The sequence below is a fragment of the Epinephelus fuscoguttatus genome, linkage group LG22 (genome assembly GCF_011397635.1).
Source record: "Epinephelus fuscoguttatus linkage group LG22, E.fuscoguttatus.final_Chr_v1".
In the NCBI taxonomy this organism is placed as follows: domain Eukaryota; kingdom Metazoa; phylum Chordata; class Actinopteri; order Perciformes; family Serranidae; genus Epinephelus; species Epinephelus fuscoguttatus.
In genome coordinates this window covers 28,589,852-28,613,695 of record NC_064773.1, presented here as the reverse complement: position 1 = coordinate 28,613,695, position 23,844 = coordinate 28,589,852, and the positions used below count along the sequence as shown (strand labels likewise).

At 40.8% G+C, this 23,844-nt stretch overlaps 1 protein-coding gene across 4 annotated transcripts in view; it reads right to left on the bottom strand.

The window, feature by feature from the left end:
• The window catches only part of osbpl8 (oxysterol binding protein-like 8), a 121,924-nt gene that overhangs the window by 88,805 nt on the left and 9,275 nt on the right, over window positions 1–23,844 (bottom strand). For 3 of the 4 annotated variants that reach the window (XM_049566152.1, XM_049566154.1, XM_049566155.1), the window contains exon 2: window positions 3,373–3,470. In XM_049566152.1, the coding sequence (XP_049422109.1) occupies window positions 3,373–3,417 (45 nt within the window). In that variant the 5' untranslated portion in view covers window positions 3,418–3,470. Of the gene's footprint in view, window positions 1–3,372; window positions 3,471–16,630; window positions 16,672–23,844 lie in introns of those variants that run through there. The other variant, XM_049566153.1, reaches the window with a different exon arrangement.

The following is a 23,844-nucleotide window of genomic DNA, read 5'->3' as shown; positions in this document are numbered from 1 at the left end:
GGAGAAGCAGCAGACACCTGGCGTGCTTCCCAGAGCCTTTCATCTCGTGTTGGGAGCCATCCTCTCTACCAACGGGCCCTTTAAGCAAGCAGCAGGACATGCCAGCAACACAATATGTCCCATGGCCAAAGTCTCACACCATCCTGGTGCTTCAGCCACTCATAATGTGTGATCAAGTGATAACACAATGCCCCAGAGACTCCACAAAGAAGGTTTATTGCTAAATTGCAGAGAGGTACACATCCAAAAGAAAGCATTCAGAATAAACAGTAAATACACCAATGTGGCTTTCAAACCCATTTATGCATCAGCAGTTTAATTATGCAGCCACTAAAATAGGCTCCGGAGAAGGCGGGGTGAGAAATTAGCTTGAACTACTAACAGATATTGAGTGTTATTAAAACTCACTCCCACTCAAAGCAAGACTCAGAGAAGTAGGAAAAGGCTTTTAGCTCTGCTCCCATACAATCCCATTGTGTGTCATTGTCTGTGGAGCCCTGTGGGAGAGATGGCCAATACCGTTATCACCACAGTTATCTGCAATTATAATTGCCCTCCTGCTCGCTGCAAAAATGGCTACTGAGGATTATGATTAAGGTGAAATGAAAGGGCAGAATCACAATCCTGAGAGCTGAGAGGAGGGAAGTGGCATTTCATATGTGGGTGTGTGAATGTGTGTGGGCCAACTGAAGGTGCCACTGGCTCCCATCACCACTCGGTCACAATAGAATATGTAGACATTTCTGTGTGAGACAATATGTGAGGATGTGGTTTGAACGCTCATAACAGGTGTTATACGTATTTGTCTGACTGAACACAAGCTGATCTGTACTGATGGTCTCCGCTCAACCTCCCTTGTAATAACTACGGGGTACCACAAGGTTCCGTACTTGGACCATAAATGTTTACAATCGACATGAAAAAATAATCCTACTCCAACACATACAAAGAATTTTGTATGCATATGGCTCTTCTCCAACTCAGGCTGTGTCTGGATTAGTTTGCCTTTAACATTTTTCAGCCATCTCCAAAAATACCATTATTTTGCATTTCAAAACAATTTTGAAGTATTAACAAGGTTAGGTGTCTTGATTGGGAATCAAATTAATGCAAAGAAATTTACTTTATGATTTTGACTTTCAGATTTATTTATTTATATCAGTGTTGTACTGTTACAGTGTGGTTTGGTCAACCTGAGGATGACCCTTAAACCTGAGTCTTCCATGATGTTGACTGGTCTGCAGTCAGTCGCCACCCATTTAGCAAGCGCTGTCTTTAACTTCTTTGATTTAATTTCATCCACAGGTCTGTGGCGATTTACTTGCTTGTAGGTGGTAGCTCAAACTCCAAATTCTTTCGTGATATTTTAAATCTGCGATTAATGCGTCAACATTGACAGCCCTACCTTAAACTTGTGCTGTAAACAGATAAGACAAAATCACATAATCCCATTTTAAATCTTCCGACTATCTACATAATAAATGGTACCTAAAGGGAAGTTGTTCAACCTTATAAATATGGAGGACTTTGGTTAGACAGCAGTCCTACTTTTAAACCTCCTATGGAACAACTGGCACAGAAACTTAAGATAAAAATAGGTTTCTTGTATCTAAATAAAGCATGTTTTTCTCTAGTCTGTGCTTGGTTATAGAGATATCCTGCACAAATGCTGCTCAATCCACTTTCAAACAACTTGATGTAGATTCTCATTGTGTTTTGCATTTCATTACAGGAGATAAATATCCTACTCATCACTGTGCCATATTTGAAAAAGTAGGCCAGTCCTCACTGGCAACAAAAAGAAAACTACACATTATCATGTTTGTTAATAAATGCATCTCACTAAACCACATCTCAGGACTGGCGAACACTTAATAACTCACGAATAAGTACTGAACTTGATTTCCAGTACTTTGTATCAAACAAATGGAATGAGATAAAAAAAAAAACAACTTACAAATATTAATGTTTCATCCCATTTAGATGAATCCAAACGGTGAGTTTCTTGCCTTTTTGAAGATTTCTGAAGCTGTTTGTATTAATGTGATGGATGTGTGTCCCTTCCAATTTCTTTTGAGGTATTAATGAGATTACTGTGCCTGATGAAATAAAAGTTACATATCATGCCATGTTTTCAGCAGTCAAGCCTACCTTTGTTTACACCTGTATCTGTATGAGAAAATCAATCAACATCCTGACCTCAACAGATGCCGTGAGAACGGACATGCTGTGTAGAATCACAGGTTTAACCACAACACAATATCATATTGATCCTTTGGACAAGGACACAATATCTGCTAATATCACAAAGTCTGCCACGATACAATTTTGATTCCATTCAATTTGGTGTTTAAAAGCACTGTGACCAGTATGAGACACTATCAGTAAATATCCTCATTGTCTTTCTGGCCCCAAGTCACCATACTGTATGAATTTTTGGAAAGGAGGGTGCTTGGACGGAAATGGTGACACAGGCGTGCTATGGTAATTTCAAAACAAAGGCATATATTAAAAATTAATCCACGTATTGATGCTTTCACTTTACAAAGTGAGTGCCAAAGTGAGTGAGTGAGTGAGTGCTGAAGTCAAACTGTGACCAAGTAGTTTGACTTCTGAGTTCACACCTTTCTTGTTTTAAACCCTTGTGTTCCTCAGTGGGGCACTGTCAACCTGCCACACCAAACAGGATGTTGCAACAACTTTACATTGCAGTGTAGAACAAAGAACAAGAACAGTTATATCAACCAGTGGCCTGTGTCATCACCATTTCTGTTCCTACGAAACACACCTCTGTTTTCTGTAGCTGTCTTATCTATCTATTGACACACACACACACACACACACACACACCCTGCCACAAGTTAAATTACTGGCAGCAAAGTGCAGTGTGTGCCACTGTGAGCCTGACAAGCCTGTGACAGGTTAGCAATATTAGCACCTTAAGCTAATCATTAAGGTTCAGAGAGTGTACTTCTGGAGCAGACATCCCGTCACCGATGCCAGCAGGAAACAGGAACACTTTCCAACTTTAGACTACACTTGGAGGTAGAGTGAAGACCACCAATTATCAGGGGACAACTATCAGCATCTCAGAGATAATGAGACAGGGTTGGTGGACTCAAGATTACTTTCTTGATCTTGAATGGAGCCTACAGAATAGAGTGCATGCTTTGTGTGCAGTGTATGTACATTTTCATACAGGATCTTCGAAAGACAGCAGCTACAATGACCTTGCCAACCTATTATCCTTCAAAAGCACCTTTCTAATTATTTCCCAACTTCCATTTTGTAATAGTCAGTTAGACTCTTGTTTTGAAATCAATATCCTCATCATGTGGGGCTCGACCAACATATGTAAGCGTGTTGACTCACCAAAGTTTTCTCAGGCTCCTGCTGGGACTCAGAGGAGGACTCCATGGTTGTGTTAAACCACAGTCAGGTCCGTCAGCGCTGCTCTGACGACTGCATATCTGTCAGAAGGGAGAAAACATGCGTTAACAATAATTTAACAATATTATAACATATGTGTACTATTTCTTTCACTTTGTTATTTGTAGGTATTTGTTATTTTAAGAGTGCAACGTGTTCAGAATTCAGCCCTCTGAGCTTTGGAGTTGTTTTAAAAGCAGTTATTTTCTGGCTTAGAATAGCACTGGATTTCTGCAGCCTTTAACCTCATGTGGGATGGCTAGATTGCAAGATTGGACTTACTTGCAAGATCATGCCTACTCATCTATCACATTTCAGAACAAACAGGCTGCACTGGCCGTTAACCATATAGGCACAGTGACGGATTTCTCTCATTTCTGTCATTGTTTACGAATGCAGCAGAAACCTGCTCACCATTCCCCACCGTCATTTGTCTCCACCCAGACAGTGCTGTAGCTCCAGGCGTTTAATAAACAGCCTGTTTCTAGTGCAAGCAAGGCAGGATGGAGATCAGCCAGCCTGTCAGCTCCTTCCCCCAGAGACTCCTGAAATTTTCAGTTTTTCAGTCTATCTTTATCTGTCTGCCCTTCACTTGTTTTCCCTATAGAAGTGTTGGAGCATGACACTGTTTTTAACCTTTATCTATCCAGGGAAAGTTTCTGCTGGCTGCTTCTTGGCCGCTCCACTGACCCGCTAAGGAGTTACTCAAGGCTGCATCAGTGAGGGTACCTCCTGTGGGTTACTTTATGAATCCACTGGAATCTGACCCTACTGCTGCTTGTGTAATTAAGGTGTTACAGGAAAAGTTCAGAGCGTTATGTCTTTAACTGTTATACAGTTTATATCCTCCAATTGTGATTTAACAATTATCTGCTTGGATGCTGTTGGCACACTCCAATGTGAAAACACAAGAAAATTGCTTTTTCACCATAACAGTATGACAAATCAAAGCAGTGATGTGGCATGTGTCCGTGAAACACAAGAGAAAGACACATTGGGATACAATAAGCCTTTGAGCACACACAGAAAAAAATTGATACAATTATATCATTTAGTGCCTTCATAGACTGAATCCATATTCAGCAACAACTCATCACATCCACAATTTTATTGCAGGGCTACCCCAATTAAAAGCTCTAAAACATTTTAATAAATCCCAAACACTAACTTTCACCTCTAACACAGACATCAGACCCAAAAATGGCCTAACTCAAGAAAAATAGAGCACCTGTAATAACTATGAGCATCAGCCACAACAATGGTATAATATTTCTGGACCAAGTTATGGCAAAAAATTATGACAATTTCATCACCTAATATGACACAAAAAGGTCAAAAGTTACAGAGGCTGAAAATTTGCACAAGTAAACAATGAAAACCTACTATATAAATACTTCCTGAAATAAATAAATAAAAGAATGAATAAATTAAGACATGCACAAAAAAAGAAATAAATGCAGTTGTTAGAACCTTCTACCTCATTTACATACAGACACAGAATATAGAAATAAATAAATCTAGTTTTACAAAATGTAGAAATAAATGTTAAGATATTTATTTATTTATCTCCTGTGTAATCATTAACTTTTATTTATTTATTAATCTATCTCAGTGGACTGAGAAAAATTAATCAGCAAATATTTTGATAATCGATTATTAAAATAATCTTTTCCCAGAAAAGTGCCAACAAATGTATCGGTTTCAGCTTCTCAGCTGTTAGGATTGTGTGCTTTACTTTATTAGATATAATTGTAAACTAAATATTTTTCAGTTTTGGACTGTTGGTCAGACAAGACATGATATTTGAAGGCATCAACTTTTGTCAGGCTAAGTTGGTAACGAAAGTAATCATCAGCTGCATCCCTTCAAAAAAATACTGTTTAGTCCAATACCAGCATAACCCAGACTTAGTCCAAGTTCCAATAACATTCTGACTATAACGTTGCTTTTCAAGAAAGACTTGAAAAACCTTCAGACTTCAGAAGTTTACTCATCAGTTTCTCCAAGAATCTACTAAGGGATAACAAGAACATACAAGAGAGTACACACAACCTCTAATGCACACAGAAAGAGCAAACAAACTGCAAAACACAACAATTTAAAAGCAATTTCCATGATCTTATCAATAAATAAAAGGGTCCTATTACCAAGAATGAACTCTGCATGCATGCATCTATTAACATTTGCTACCCCACACATCTGTCCATCAACAAGCCCTTGAATGGTCATACTTATTGCCTATTTTTTCTCCATGCAGTGGCTGTACCTACCCACAAAATACAGGCCTAACACCACTGCAGGCAACTGTAACACCACTAATACTAACACTTCACTAAATCCTCAACATGAGTTCATGAACAAGTGGGACCATCTGTTAATTACACTCTACGCTTTCGGGGAGATTATTTTGGGTGGAGCAGCTGCCTGCCAACACGTGGTTGTCCTAAAAATGGTTTACTTAAAAAGATTATAGGAGGCAGCCACTTATGCTGATTGCTGCTTTGTGTGGATATTTCAATGGTATAAACCCTGTGTTCCCAACTGAGATGGCACCTTATTAGGATATGTGGCCACAAGAGCCCATGTAAGACAGATACAGTACTCTGACTTGTGGACTGATACTTCAGGTGCAAGGACTGTACGAAGAAAAAAAAACTGTACACTTCTTACACGGGTTTATATTTTGTAATATGTAGTAAACAGCAGCAAACAGTGTTAAATTGGATCAATTAGAAGCAGAGCTGTAGAAGCATTGCAAACTTATGCATTATTTAGAAGAAGCAAAATTCAAGGTGACAGTGACACTGCTCTCTTGGTGAGCCTTGATATTGCTTTACTATTGGAACATGGCAGTACAATGCTTCAGTTGCACTACTCAGGGGCCTCAATTTGGGGAACAAAGCAGTGGTGGTCGTTGGTAACTTGTATAAAAATAACTTCCTGTCAAATTTGCTGAAGCTGCCACTGCATCCACAGAGTAGTACATAAGACAGATAGTCACGTGAAAAAATCATGTTCATTGTGCATTCCTTATATGCTTCAGAACAACCAATCGTAGTCGAGAACTCTCTGACACAGCTGTCAACTATGTCAATCACTGCTCATGAACATATTTTAGTGTACTGCTTAGACTACTGTTGAAAAAAGCAAAAACCAAGCACCATATACTGGCCGGAGCAAACATTCTCACTTTACAGCTAAACAGTACACTAAAATATGTTCCTGATAAGTGGTTAACAAAATGGGCTGTCAAAGTCTGCTGTGTGGATTTGTTGCCTAACATTACAGAGCCAACGTTGATGGTGAACACACTGATATAATGAAGCCTGTATGGTAAAGCTGCTATAAAGCAGGATCCAGCAAGGGAGGAAACACTTCAAACCTGGCCAAGCACCTCAGTGGCAGGACTCGAAAACATCTCCACAAGGTACAAAACACAACAGGTTAGCAAATTAGCTATCTGAGTAGCCTGCTGGTGAGATAGTGTTGAGCTGCTAAATTATATGAGATAAGTAGCGTATCAGGAGCATCGTAATGTCAGGCCTGTCCTGTATTGTAAATACCACAACAAGCATATTAGAAAATGTGAGTTCCAAATCAACCACTGTATCAAGCTTTAGTTATTTTGGGGTATCATTCTGGGGCTTTTTAAAATGCTTACATAGCTAAACAGCATGGGACTGCTACTGCACTACCTTTATTTTACTTCTAAATTACAGCGGCTTCAGTGTCAAACAAAATGGTTGGGAAAAAGTGACAGTTTCAGCAACTATGGCAAATAGTTATTTTCTAAAAGTTACCAGCTGAAGCTTTATGTCACCTTTTCCTGAATGAATAAAGGTTAAAAATACATCATGTGCTTTGCCCCTGCTTGTCCTTGTCCATGACACTGGGATCAGTAATTTAATCAAGAGAAAGGGCGATCTCATCCAGAACAATCAGAGCTCTGAAACAGGACCATAAATGCCTTATGGGGACATGGAAAGGTTCTTTCAAGTTCGAGTCATGAAAGTCACGGACTAGTTATAAAAGAAAATTGGCTGTCGGGATTCAGATTTGTCTGGGAAATAAAAGCAGATTGAGACTGCAATATACTGAGAACCAGCACTGGGAAAGCAAGATTCAGTGCAACTAACACTGAAGAAAAGAAGATACTCCATCCTGTTGAGGTTCAAATCATTAGCATGTTTCTGTGGAATTCTATTCTACTCATGTTTACATGGTATACTTGCACATCTATGACGTTTTGTTTTTAGAAGCATTTTGGAGACAAGTAGGCAGCTCTTCCCAATATTAATACGTGAGTTTTCTTAGAAAGGTGCCAGAAAGGAAGCAGGAAGTAAGCAGCTTTAGAAAACTCTTAGAGACCAATAGTGCCTAATATCACAGAGGACAGGAGGACATCCTGACAAAGACAAGGTCACTAAATCCTCCCACCAGTCATTCTACTAATGTAACGCTCCAGCGCTCCAACAGCCTCTTGGCTCAAGCCAGCACACACACTTCATCTGGCCTCAACGCTCAAGGACCCGTCATGCTGAGACAGATGCTTTCCACTCTTTCTCAAAACTGGCTTTAGCAATCAGTCCATGACTCAGCCTGGAGCAGCAGCCACACAGCTGAGGTGGGAAAATAACACAGAAATCATAGTCTGCGACTACAGGGAACGTTTTATAGTAGTGTAAGACAGGTAGACATTTTTGGGTATTATTCTTTGCCAACATATACTGCTAATACATTGTTTCTAAAGCTGTAGCAATCACAACTGAATTTCCCTCTAGGATACATAAAGTGTCTCTGGGTCTAGAGTTAGCTCTGTGGCGCTGACTTATGTTTTTGGTATTTTGTTGACACTCTTACCCAAAGAGACTGTCTCAGTTCAACATATGCTTCAGCCTCTTCTGCACCTCATTTTTTGGATGACTAAATACACATTAGTTTTAAAGTTGCCCTATATTTGCAACTGCCCTGATTGGGACATAGCAAGGAAATGTACATTTTAGTTTTTGAGTGAAATGTCTCAGCAGCTATTGGATGGATTGCAATTCAGTTTTAGCACAGATACCCATTTTACCCATAGGATGAATGGCTTCCCATACATTCAGAATGTATTGGGCAGCGCTAGTGCTAAATAGCTACTGTTATTTAGCAGTATTACCAGTATTTTAGGATTGTTATTGTGAGCATGTTAGCAAGCTGATGTACCTAAGTGCACATAGCTGCCAGTGTGGCTAGACACTTGATCTATTATTATCTAATTACTATTGCATATAATTATTGCCTATAGAGGCTTTTTTATTTCCATATCAAGCTCTGATTAAGGCCGCAACGGAGACTCTGCTTCACTTAATAAACAATGGACAAGCCATTGACAGACAATCCACTCTACTACGGCTCTATTGTCTTCACTTTCACACTTTACTGACACTCTGCCCCTTCGCACAAGCTGGCACATAACAATCTGTTTGAACCGTACCACAGCAGTCTGTCAGCTAAGAGCTATGAATCATTGCCAAAGATAGAGGGCAAACACACAGGGAATCCTAAACTTGTGGCTTGGCAGTGGCCCCAAAACAAAGCCGGAAACACTGGCTGAGGGGTTTCTCCACGGAGCCAAAAGATAGCGGGGAACCTCTGAGAATAATGTGGTTTTAGTTGACAGATTTATGTTGCAGTTCAAGAGCATAAATACAGGATATGTTAATAAATAGGATATTACTGCAACAAAAACACTAATCACATCTTCAGGATCTTAATCTTGCTGAACAGGTGGCAAAATCAGCGCCACAAGAAATTTGGACTAATAAACACCAAACCTTTTTTGTGCTGCATACTTTCAGAGATGAGGGCTACGATGGCTAAGTAGTAGATAACAGCACAAAAACCAATGCAAAAAGGTTTCTGCTCAGAATGATGACACAAAATCCCTGACATTAAAGCAACCCTTACCTTTCTGGAAATTTTTCCACTTTTCTTTGTTTAGGTTAAAATGCTATTAATACGCTGACGGCACACTAAAATGTAAGTGAATTCCACCAGAGATGAAAACTCATCATTATACCATTTTCATATGGTTCTAAGAAAACTCTGACCAATCACTGCATTCGGACCAAATGCAATGATTGGTTGGAGTTTTCTCCTGTCCTGTCTGTCTTCCCCACGTGGAGGCCTCCAACTGACATAACCACTCGCGTAACCACCCCCCACACCCTCCACCCCTGAGTCTGAGACAACAAACAGGTTAGTAACAGGGACGCTTGTGGATATAAACTAGTGACAGGGACCCTTGTGAATATAAACTTTTCTCCGTAACAAAAGCAAACAAATGCAGACCACTGCTTCCACCTCCAGCCGCTCCAAAAGGGAAATCAGTTGGCAAAAGAAAGAAACGATGCAACAAGAAGTAAATTCATCAGTGCTATACAGTCGCGAGTTTCTAACAGACATTAGAAACTGCTGCAGAGATCTAACGCTACAACCAAGAGGGCTCAGGATGTGTAGCAAGCTTGGCCTGCTACGTCGAGCTAGCCCTGAGATGACCGTGGTTTCACCTGGTGCTGTCCCGACGGGGAGACGCCGGAAGCGCTGTGACAGGACGCGGGAGCGGGGGAAGCGCGGAGGGGTTAGCTAGGCTAAGAGCTAACCCCATGAAACCAGCTGTTCCCAGTGTCCTTCTGGTGTATGTCCGCTCACTGGACACGAAAATGGATTACATCCGACTATGGAGATCCACTCACCAAGGAGTGAGGGACTGCTGCGTCCTTGTGTTCACTGATACATGGATGAATGGTAACATATCAGACTCTGGTGTTGAGCTAACAGGGCTAACACTACACAGAGCAGACAGGATGGCAGCATCATCTGGTAAACTCCATGGTGTATACACAAACAATTCATGGTGCTGTGACGTGAAGAGGAGCTCCCAGTTCTGCTCTTAGGATGTGGAGTTTTTGACTGTGAAATGTCGACCCTTTTCATCTTACTATTGCACTATATGTTCTTTCTTATATGTTGCACAAATATGTTTTGTTTCTGTTTGCTTGGGGTATGCAAAATGTCATTTCGTCTTTGTGCTGGTTCAGTTCAGTTCATAACATTATGACAACACAGCATCCAGTTGCTAATGGCTAACATTAGCCTACTGTAGCGTAGCCTCTGAAACATGAACGTTATCTTGTGCGTTTCCACTTACTAGTAACGTTAACACTACTATCTAACGTTAGCACTGTAACCTTATTCTAAAACTCATCAGTCATCACTGACTCCGGTTGAGTTTTAAAACTCTGGGGTTGCGTTTGACTGTCTTTGTTGTAACATTACACTCGCTCTCCTCTTCCGTGTATCTAACGTTACCTTTCCAACGGCTACGTCTATAATGAGGACGTAATGGAGGGAGGTGGAGTTGCAGGAGGAGGAGGATGGGACTTTGGAGGGAGGCGGGAGTTGTGGATATTCAAATTTTTTCTAAGTGCTGTGTGAAATGCAAGAAAGGTAAGAGTTGCTTTAAGTACAACTAAACTCCCTCAAAGGTTATAAAAGTCATGTCCCTCTGGGTCTTGATGCTGGGTACTGCTTAGCTGTTGTATGTTACAATGTGCTTCTTTGAATACTTTCAGAAGTTGATTGGCTTTCAGAGCAGTTATGGTTCAATTACACTTATAATTATGGTGTAAATATGGGCTACACATTATAAACCATACTCAGCCAAATATTCCAAACACCAGAAAATGTGATGCATTTAAGTTTGTCTTTAAAAGTAGAATGTTTTATGAAAACATAACACAGAGAATGCAGAAAATGGGGGGAAAAAAATGAGCACCAGGAAATATTTGGATTGTCTGTCACTATTGTTTTGAATCTACAACAGTGAAATACTCTGACTTTGATTGTTTTTAGATTAACCATAGAGCTCAGCAGCTCAAGGGCAGGCAAGGACAGCAATCATTTCAGGACCCTAAGCTGATTGTAGTGATGTTGCTGTCCGCTCTCAAAAGGCGAGGCAGCTCTCTGACAGCCAGAGAGACACATCTATAGAGGCCCATCACTGCTGTCACTGCTGAGTGTTTGGAGAATGATTACCACTGGTTAAGTGAGACATATGGTGTGCGAACATGCCTGGCGATAAAATCAAAGCATGGTGTTGTAACAGTGTCCCGTGTTAGTCCCTGATATTTTCCCCACTTCAGTAGTAAAATTCACACTACACCACAACAGACAATTGTCATTTCTATGTTATTGTCTGATGATTCAGTCTCTCCTTCATCCCCACTACTTGAAGCGACTGCCAGCCACTCTGATTACTCTGAACAAGATCTATTGCTTCTACTGCTGCTAGGTGATGATGAAGCTTTTAGGATAATCTCCAACAACAATCTAACAGCAAAGGCTTCTTTTTTCAAAATGATGAAAAGAAAAGCTGTGATGTTGTACATTTGTTTACTTCAAACAGCAGTGGTTAGTTGAGGGGCACTGCGTTCCATATAAATGAGCAAAATGCATTTATTCCTATGAATAACTAACATAAATATATCAAAATATTTTGATTCTTAAGATCATGTGTTGACGCTGACTTCATTTATTTGTGTGAATGTTGCTCCTACCACCCACCCTTCATTAACAGGGTGTCTTCAGGTATGAGAAATTTAAATGTAATGCTTTTTAAGACCTTTTCAAGATAATTTACATCAGAAATGTTGTTCCCACATAAGATGTTAACTCATTTTTACCAAAAAAAAAAAAAAAAAATGGATAGATGAAATGAGATAAAATGTTTGTGGCAATTAGGTTCAAAAATTCAAATTTAAGACTATTTAGTGACTTTTAAGGCCCATTATTTATAATATGAATGTAAAACATTTTAAGACATATTAAGAATCTGTAGACACCTTTATTGAATATCATTGTGAATAAATTGCTGACTGTCTGCATCTTTAACATCTGTGCTGGCCCCACAGATGCCACATACCTCAGGCTAAGTTTTATCAAGTCTTATCAAGATGACTGACAAGTATTGGGGTGTGAACGTGACCAGCTATGGAGAAGAATGGCAGGAAAAACCACATAGATATAGCCTGCCTCAAGGCCAATAGCTGAGAACTATCTTAACAAGAATTTATGTCATGCTAGTAGCTCTGTAAGGCTGTAGTTAGGCATTGTCATGCTTTGACCTAAATGCTAATGTCAACAGGTGTTGGCAGGCATTAACTTTTAGTCTCAGCATCTAAGGTTAACAGGCTAACAATTGCTAATTAGCAAGCTTTAAATTAGACGGTCTAGATCATACTTCATGAATCACTAATAAGGCTGCGTATCTGTACTCCATTCCTTTAAGGTGCCAACCAAAATAACCCAGTGCCAAGGGTTAGCAAAACTTCTCCAGTGAAATGACACCTGTGTTTGATCCTTTGCGTACCCAGATCTAGAAAGCACTGACTATTAAAATAGTTCTGCTGGCAGCCAATCCCCACAAGCGTGCCTCGATCAGCATCAGCTTTTTAGAGATAAAATTGCCCAAACCAGCAAAATGTAATTTCCTGCAGAGACACTAGGCTGTACTAGAAATGTCAGCTTGTCAGGAATGAGGAACTGATGGACAAACTATGTTTTCAAAAATGGGTTAGGGTTAGGGTTAGGGTTAGAGGGGACATTCAAGTCACTTGGTCCAATGTAATCTTCTGCCTGTCCCAGTTTGGTGCCGCGCTTAGGGGGAGACATCTTTAAACAGAATTAATCCATGTAGGTCAGGGAGTGAGGAATATTAATCAACCATGTAAGTAGAGGCAGAGGATTGCCTTGCTAGACCACAGAGAGTCCAACAGTGTTTCACCAGAATAAGAATCACTTTTCATCCCCCTGACAAGGATAGAAATAAATTCATGTCGGTGCTAAATCTGCAGAAATCTGATACTGTACATGTAGGAATACACAGACACAAACACACATAGTAGGATTACTTTCAATATATAGACACTGCAGGACGGAGCGATTACAGATCATTCCGTGCTTTAGAAGAATAATAGACTTGCAGATCTAACAGCACTGCACAAATAAATATCATCTGGCAGCCATTCCTGTAGCACAGATTAGATCTCATCCCTGAACAAATCCTGTTCTCATAAATGCAAGACGCCCTTACATAATTTCTGTCCACATCAAAGCATCTGGAAACATCCTGAAGGTTTGGCCAGAGTGCATATACCCATGTAATAAAGCGGAAATGGTATAAAAACAGTCTATATAAAGCAGGCTGACTCACCCGGAAATGTGAAAAACAGTCTTTGGGTTATTTCCCTACTTTCTATTAAAACACTGTTACTCTCCCACCCCCTGTGAGAGACATGGGTGCCCTCCAAAACCTGACTCGCACTGTGCCAGTTGGCGCTGGATGGGCATGATTCCTCATCCACTTAATCTCAGAATCTAAAATGGCATGTGCGTCAGCGACCATATATGTATCTTTTGTACTGTTTGCTATCACTGAATCCAGGTACAAAATGCAGAGCACGATCAGTGCAGATTTTTTAAGCCAATACCAAGACCAATATTTGGCAGTTTAAAAAATCCGAGAAGGATATAACGACTGGAAGCCTTTTTCTTTTTTTAATAAATGTACTTTGTACTGCAAATTCATGTTATTTATCTGCTGACACATACACTGACACCAGTGTTTCCAGTAGACTAATATAGGCCAATATACAGGTCTACCTATGGGAACATATTACCTCCATCAACACTTAGAGCTGACCAAGTTGAAACTGAATGATAACCGTAAAGGTTGCAACATCCTAAAAGGCAACAGTTTAGTGTGATTCTATCTTTTTCCTATTATCAACAAAAACAACCAAACCCAATGTGTTAATCTGACCTACAATACTTTCCAACTTGCTCAGCATGTTAAGCTGTCAGCCACATGCCTTCTGGTTCCAACCAAGCAGCAGCTTCTGGGGTTGAAAAATGATACCAAAAACGGCAGTTCTTTCAATGGCCACTAGAGGCTGGCTCCAGAAGCCAGTCAATCCCCAGAGACCCCCATGTTCAAATGCCTAACTTTACAGCAGAAATAGCTACTTTTCCTGTTGATGACAACTGTATGCTGGGTGACTTTTAAGGGTGGGGCGCTCAGCGTCCCAATCAGATCCACCCCTTGCTCCTCCACAGTGCCGGCCTCTCATCCAAATAAGGTCACTTCCAGCTCCAAAAAACCTAGATGGCAAAGGATGAAATGCTGCACTCAAGGCTTCAAAACAAGAGTCCACAAACCAATGGATGACGTCACGGTAGCTACATCCATTATTTTTACAGTCTATGGTTCTACCTGAAGAAAACCCATGTACAAAGGCCATGTCCTTACTGCAGCAGCTGCGAGATCGATTCCAAACCACAGCCCTTTGCTGCATGTCATCCCCCCGTCTCTACCCCTTTCACGCTATATCTGCCCTATAAAATAAAGGCAAAGAGCCACCTATATATATATATATATATATATATATATATATATTTCCATTTTTTAAAGACAAAATAATTTCACTAAACAGTTGGGCAATTTAACGGGTGTTAAAAAGTGCATTTCTTGGACTGTTTTCAGCCGCAGACTAATACACATTTGGTGCTCTAGCAAGTATTTCCAGCAGCAGGATATTTGCTGTGTGTGGTCTTGAGGCTATATGAACTACAATGTGTGCTTAGGATAATAAAGGAACATGTGACCGATTGCAACAGTGTGGCTCACAGATGTGCTTTTAATACTTGGGGACAACAGTGGAGTTCTATCACGGAAGAATAAGACATATCGGCTCTGAATACACAAACAATATATGTTAGTAGGATCAATTCATTGTTTTGTTCTTTTTGTGTGAACTGCTGGTAATAAGAGATATACAGAATATAACCATACTTGTTTTTCAATGTATTTATAATGTTTCCCTACCTGAATTTACCCGTTTCTACTTCATTTTAGTACATACTCATATATAATACTAGAGTACACACTCCTGGCCACAGATCATCAGCTGGTAAAAATTCAATGTCATGTCGTCTCATGTGCCACATGCAGTCCATTAAAGCCTGTTTCCATGCCCTTGCCACTACATAACATGCAGCACTCCAGCACAGCCAAATGGTGCACCTATACAGATAAGGCCATTATCATGTAATTAAATCCGATTTAGAATTAATAGCACCAGCAGCAAATGTGTCACCTTGCAAACCAAACTGTATTATGCTTTTAAATGCAACAAGGTGACTCAGCACTCACAAGCATCCATTTATCTGATCCATCACAGCGGCATGTGGATGGGAATGTTGATGAGGACGATAAAAAACCCTGAACTCCTGTGGAGTCAAGGAGACTGTGGTGACCTCGGAGTGTTCAATCCCTTTATAGGAGAACCACTGCGGCTGCTCGGCTTTTTAAATGTCTATTGGCTCATAACGAACGGCACAAAACAATCCCTTCCACGGAGACGGAGGGAAATCAGAGAGAACAGAGCCAAAGCTCCACTACAGAGCTGCACAGTGAAAATGTGTATGACGCACACAGCCCAAGTTAAATAATGTGTGTTGGTTTGTGTGTGTGTGATACCTCTTGCATAACAGGAAAGGGAGAAAAGACGTGAGGCTGAGATGTCAGCACATTCAGCTTAAAGATCATTCTTATTGTACATTTTAAAGCATTTACGGACATCACATGGAAGTAAAGAGTGCAAAGGTAACAGCAGGAGTTGATATTCCTGGGACCTGAAAATGACCTTTTAAGAAAAGAGTGCATGGGGGGAAAAGGGCAAGCTGAAAGACGGGATTGAAATCATCATCTCTACATGATCAGTACTGTCAGTAGGTGGACGAATATGATTCACCTTCTCATCTCAGTCTGGGATTTCGACAGCTACCTGCAGTCTGACACCACCAGACAAATTCTCAGTGGCTACCCTGGTATCAGGACACATCATTAGACTGGAGTGTGATGTGACCTCAATGTATTAGCATCTGTTACCCGAACAGAGCCTTCCTACACACACACACAGCGTTAAAACACCCAAAAAACCTTACGAGTGAGATTATCCATACAGGAACATAACAGACTACATTATCCACATCAAGCGCAGGTAAATTTTATCACACAAACACGGAAACATGGAGACAGCCGGACCGATGGAGCATGCACATGTGCAAGAGAGCACAGGGAGGTGAATGAAGGACCTACCTCATGCAGCTCGGGTAGCAAAAAGCACCATCACATTCACACACAGCCTCTGAGAGAGGACGAGAGAGAGAGAGAGGAGGGGAGAGAGACATCGAGATGACATCACCATATTTTTCTTTCTCCTCCTCTGAAATGTAGGCTAGTGCTGCAGGGCTGCCGGTGTCGGCGGCAGAGCAGCAGTGAGAGCTCCCTGTTTGTGTGTGCAGCGACTCAGGACTTCGCTTTTCACATAAGCATCCCCTGCTGGATGTGACCTCGATGTAATATAGTCCTCAAACACACACACACAGGCGGTCAGCATTTAAACACCTGAAATAAGTGGGACATTGATATCATTCCTCTCAGAAGTTAGAATCAGTTAAATTTGCCATTTCATCTGCAGAGATATTCTCCCATACAGTGCTACTGAAAAAAATTCATGAGGGTAACACTGACCCAGGAACTGAGGTAAACTAATTGGCAACATGTTAGTAAAGAATTCATCCTTAACGGACTGGCTTAAAGGGACAGTTCACCCTAAAATCAAAACTACGTATTTTTTTTTTTTTTTTACCTTAAGCGCTACCAGGACTGAAAATTAACACCCGCCAAGCGCCAAATGCGGGTAGATTTTCCATTTGGCGACCAAATCTCGGAAGGCTATCTGCCACATTGGCGGGTAAATGTTTGTACCAAAATAGTCACGTAATAAATGATATATATAGCTATTTGACGGTGGCTAATAGCAGACTGGCGCTCAGTTTGTTGTGTCGCACTTAAATTGCTCCCCACTGCATCAAGGAACCTGTAGGCCTACTCGGAGGACGCGCACGCACGTAGGCATATCGCGCGCCTAGATCCATGATCTGCTGTTAGTAGCGAGCATGCTATCACTGGGCGTCATGTGGCGACATTTACCAGGTGTAAGTAAACCACCAACAAAACAAAAAAACACAGACGAGGACGAAGCTGAAGCTGTAACGTTACAGAAAAAAAAGTTTTGTGAGAAATGGAGGTTCGGCGATAACGGCGTTTCAAGAGGCTGGCTACACTACGATGCTGAGGGTGCAGTAATGGCCTGTAATGTATGTCGGTAATATGCTCAAGAAAAAAAAACCCGTAACAACTCATTTGTCATCGGTAACAAAACAATGAAGCTGGAGAACATCCGTGACTATGAACGCAGCAAGTTTCGCATAGCCTGCTATGTTACTGTAAATTACTGTTATGTTTGAAGTACAAAGTGCAAATGGAATTTTGAGCTCAAAACTTGATAATGTTAAATTAATTTTGCTTCAAATTTCACTCTGGCTTCTCCTTTAAGCTTGTATTCAACATAATACTATATTATCTCAATGAAAAGTACTGAAACAATTGTTTATGTGACAGAAAAAGGCAATTCATTATTTTGGCTGGTCAAAAATATGCTTGGCCGGTGGGTTTTTTCATCTACAAGTCCCCTTGGCCGGTGAGCCAAAAAGTTAATTTTCAGCCCTGAGCGCTACTTATCAATCTAGATCGTTTTGGTGTAAGTTGTGAAGTGCTGGATATATCAGCCATAGAGGTGTCTACCTGCTCCCCAATAAAATAAAACTAGTTGGCACTTGTGGTGCACCAAAAATACACATGGAGGGGGGTTGTGGTTCGGTAGAAAGAAAATAGTCCCAACATGAAACTGCTCACAACAAGGTTTGTAGATTATCTTAAGTAGCTGGGTCATGATTTCATGAAAGAGACATTGCTGATGAGTTTATCAAATGTATTAATTGGCACTTTGAGCTTGTTTCATTATGACACAGTATTATATTGATTCTTTGGACACCCACACAATATTTGCTGGTATCACAAAGCCTACCACAATACGGTTTTGATTTGATTTAACTGCAGTCGATAAGACTGTATCCGTAAATATCGTCATTGGGTTTTTCTTCTTGGATGCTTATCATTATCTGTCCAGCACTAGCCTGATAGCTATGATTGAAAATCTATAGGAAGAAGGTGTGCTTTGTCAGAATTTGTGACATAGATGTGCCATGGAAACTTCAAAATAAAGGCGTATCTTGAAGATGACACTATGTATCAATGTTTTCATTTTGCTTTAATAATATTGGATCTCTGTTCCCTGAATCAATACATCAATCCAGATAGGTATATCATTACACCCCTACTGTGAACACCCCAAGCCAAGTGCCATCTAGTTCCATTATACTGGAGAGAAAGCAGGCATCTCTATGGCCGATATCTCCAACACTCAGCAACTCAAACCAAAACGTTCTAGACTGGTAAATTGCACCACACGTAAGATAATATTTGTATTTTGGGGTGAATTGTCCCTTTAAAGGCTGTGCTAACAGCTGTTTGTGTGGCACAAGACATCATTTTGTAGGGCTTCTCTGATTAAGTATTTGAAATAAAAATTAATGAAATAGTTGACATCTGCTGTCCATTTGCCTCAGGGAAACCCAGACGCAGATAGTACTCTTCCCATCAGGAGAGAATCAAGCTTGTGACCTGCTAAAAAAAAAGTGCATTAACAAATAAGCAAAATCACAATGGTGCAGAGGAAAAACTAACCTTGGCAGATAGCACTACATCTTAATGGGCAAAAAGTGCAGCTACTGCAAGGATTTAGTTTTTACTAACATCTTTTAAATTACTTCTTCAAGGACACTTAAAGATTATCTTTCTTTCAATATTGTACCGTTTTTCATTGTTTTTAATCTCTCGTGTTAATTTTTCTATGTATTCATTTTATGCCTTTTTGCATAGCACTTTGTAAACACTGTGCTACTGGTATCCTGCTGAATAATGACTAACATTTTTATGTATTAAGTATTTTAAGGTTTTTATTATGCACAAGCAGACTTTTGGGAGGCATAATAGCTTATTTTACAAGCCAGTAAGTACATTGTTATCGTCTACATTACCTTATCTTCATCTTTAGATGGATCAAGGCTTACTCTCAAATGCTTTCATGCATAATTAGTTTGTCCAGACTTTGTTTAGAGTAGAAAGAGATATGAGAGAGCAGAGGAGGGATTTATATGAGATATGGCTACATCTAACAAGTCATCATTTAACGGTTTATTTTTCCAATCAGTCTGGAACATTTCTACAATGATGATGAAAAATATTAAGGCCTTTCAGACACAACATGATCTGTGCTGCAAGCTGCGCACTGTGGCTGTGCACGCACCTTGCTCAAAGCAGCAAAGAAAAAGTTGTGTTGTGCTACAAACCACTGGAAATAAGGGGTTTCAGAGCACAGTTGTCTCGCTGTGTTTGCAAAGGCCTTAAGTCAACAGAGCCCACTGCGATGTCTTAAAAAGTCTTGGTTTCGTGGATCAGGCTCAGTGGGCCACCAGGAAGATGCTCATCATAAACTCACGGGTAGCACAATCTTGTGTCAGATAAAATTATAATGAATCCTCACGTAGCTTTTCCCTTATGTCCTATTTCTACACCGGCCATTATTGTGGTGCACCACTGTAGCCATAGAAGTGTTATCAGACTCTGATGCCCATGCGTGTGCGTGCGTGCGTGCGTGTGTGTGTGAGCTACATGCAGGATGTATGTGTTCCGGCATTATTATGTGTGGTGTGTGTGTATGTATTGGTCCAGCTGCAGGGGAAACATACTGCCGACAAAAGCACCCAGCTGTGAGTGTGATCCTGAGGGAAGAATCGGCAGGTCAGAGCTGAGGTTGGCATGTCAGAATTGTTGGGAAATGACTCTACACTAAAGCACTTACACAAACTATGCAAACACAATAAGAAAGTACCTTATTTTGGCATGGGCATCTGATAGAAGCAGCACTTGATCAAACATGGAGTGAGTGAACTCAATTAAATGACAAATCAGAAGAAAAACTGGATGGATGTTTTTATCCAAATTGCCTTACAGCATCCCAAATATATCACAGGTTGTTGTTGTTTATTTGGGTTTTTTTTTAAGCAAACAGAGCCCTTCATAATTAAGTCAGAGCACCTCCATGACCTGAACAGTCTGGTTTCCACAACAGGCTAACACTAAAAAAAAAAACATATTTCAAAACTCCAACCAACCGTGCAAAGTAACATTTTGTAAAATCCCCTGAACATTGCATTACAAATCCAGTCTCGAAAAATCAATCAAATGCCATTTTCGAAATTTACAAAGATAGAGAGACATCTCCTAAATGTAATCTCCTCTATAAAAAAAATCAACATTCTATCCCCCTCTCCCATTATCCCTCCAGAAATAGATGCATGCTATTAAACTGAATTACACAGTTGTGTGGAGCTTGAAGCTGCTGGTGAAGCATCAGCCTGGACTGGCCTATGTGCTTGCCTGTGGCAGATAGGCTGGTGAGCAGGTGCAGCAACTAGGTTTATTTAAGACAGCTGCAGATAATCAGACATAAGACATACAGCCCCCCATCTAGCCCCTAAGAGGAGACACTGGCCAATCACAGGTCATCTCCAAGAGAAGGCGTTTTTAATGGCTGTTCTACAAATGCAGATGCGTATGCACGTCGCTTCAGATGGTGAAAGCCTGATTCAGTGGTGGAGAATCCTGCAGAGAAAGTTGCTGTTTCAGCAATGGCAACAACTGTCTTCACTGCAAAGCAACCCAAAAAGGAAGACGAACTTCTCAAAGAGAGAGTCTAAGAGGAGCCTGACAATAAATGAAATAAAACATTTTTTAGAGATGGATGAAAAAAATTGCTATTAGTTTAGCTATCTGCTAACCGGAGCCAAAGGCTCACAACTGTGGCTTCAAGTTCACATTTATTTAGCTAAATAAAGCCTCGGCTCACAGTGTGTCCTCTACCTCACTCCCCGCCACTATGGACCAGCTCGTGGGGAAGAGAGCGGGCTGCAGCTCCAGTAAAGGAACGCTATTCAAAGGCTTCAGAAACCCGAATCCAGCCAGAGCAAACCCTAGCTCCAGGGGACCATACAACCCTGACTCCCTGACAGATCAGCAAACTTTCTGTTGCTGCCGTTACACAGGTAAGACCCGGAGCCACTGCTGGCCACCAGTATACTGTTACACATGGCATTGCGGGTTTTGCATTGGCAGAATTTGAGGCACTAAAGCTGCTTACCGAAGTTCTGTCTCCTGTGCTGCTGCCTGCTTTCCTCTGTGGGGAGCAGTCCACAGCAGTGGGGAGCGAGGCGGAGGGACCATGGGGTGGCTAGCTAGCAAGTTCTTGTCTCATTTGTGGTCTGATAAAAAGAGAGAGAGCAGGGCAAGGAGGGGCTGAGTGAATGCTCTGTGTGCATCTCTACACTGAAATAAATCAATGTATTGGGAACACTGGGTTACTGTATGAAGCACATGCATATGCCAGTGGTCGCCTAATGGGAGGGGCTTAGGACAGAGAGGTGGAAGCTGCAGGAGGAGGGTGTATTTTCAAATGGTGCAATTTTTTCTTTTTGTCTTTTACAGATTTCTGACTACCCTGGCTCCAATATAATAATATTTTACCTCTTCAATATTTCTCTCTGTTTAATCTATTTAGCTTCACCTCTCCTGGTAAAAGCTTTGGACAAAATCTCTCCTGGGGCTGGCATCAAAATTCCAACTAAACTATTTCCCTCAGCACTTTCCTAGATCTTACAAAACGCTGCCTGCAAACAAGCTTTCTAATGAGAGACTGGGGAAACTAGTCTGACCTTACTGGATGGTGCACAAGTCATGACCATGTAAGGAGATTACACCACTGCAATGAAAAGCCATCCTCAGTTGGATTAATGAGAATGAAGACTAAGACCAAAGACTTATTATGTGGAGTCAGTTTTGCAATGTGACACGCACTTAGTGCAAGTTCTATAAGCGTGATGGAGGACAGAGCACAGCCAAAGGCTTGATTCTCCAATACTTCAAAGTTTAAAAATCTCTTTGTTGAAGAAAGACACATTCTTTTCCATAAATAACAGCAATTATCAGCTAAATCCCTGCCCAGAGACTCAGTAAAGCCTGCACAACCTGAACACAAGGTGAAGAGATGGGCCCACAGAGATAACTTATCTAAACAATGATAGAACAGAGGCTGAAGGAATTCTTAGACAATGCTAAAGGGTTGATAAGAACAGCACCAAAAGAAAATAAGCGAGATACAAGTCAAACTTATGAAAACAACTCATCTTTAAAGAAAGGTTTTGTTTTGAATTGCGTTCAGTCATGTTGGACATTAACATGCAAAAACAATTTATTAACTTCTGCCTTTAAGGTCTCTTGATTTGTTATCCTAGAACTTCAGGGGAATCTGTATGATTTTCACAGCACTGGCACTGACCTTTGCATTATGACTGCTTGTAACACTGGGGATATGGAGGAGACACTTACTTCACTAGAGCTAAATGCCATCTAGGTATTTAGCTTCCTCCTTCCTCACTGCTTTGTCATGATCAGCCCAAATCATCTGGCCATTCACTGTACGAGTGGAGCCTGTTATTTAATTTCAACTCCTAATATACCAATAAATGCAATGTAAAGCCAAAACTCACAATTTATGTGTCATACTATGTGTTCCCATTGTCGAAGCTGAGTGCAGACACTGTAAGAAACATCTGGGCTACTGACAACTGTCAGTAAAGATTTGATTGAAAGGTCCAAAGCAGGTAGAAGTTTGTTTGCTAGCTGAGGTCTGTAATGTTAGACCAGTACAATTCACAATAATGCATTTTTGCCAATGTTTCTCTCCCTCATATCTGTCATTGTATGAGGAGGAGGACACAAAAAGGGGCAAGAAGATTTTCTGTCCCCATGATGCATCAGGTTGCCATTGATCGGTCTTCACTCCCCTCTACACTGCACAGTAAGGATGCCAGACTAAGCTGAAAGTCTGACTCAAAAATGAGCCAAGTGGCTTAAAATCAAGTCTTAAAATGTGTTCAAGTCTTACAGTGTATGCCTGGTTTGAAACCTAACTTGGGAAGGCATGCAAGTTTAGAGATGTGGCACCCCAAATGCAAATTCTGTGTGAATAACGCAACTCAAGTATGTGAGCTTGCGTCATAGCCACTGTCTCTTTCCCCTCAGGCCACAGCTTAGCCTGAGGGGATTATTCCAGCCGGACCTGTGGTGATTTTTGCAGATTTCTGCCAGCAGTACGGGGGAGATGTGCAGCACACAGTGGCTGAAATGTATTCCTGTCAAAAGCTAAAAACTGGTGCCGTTTTGTTGACCATAAGTTAGCATGGGCACTAACTTTTTCATACTGATATGAAACATCACCATCCCGGTAT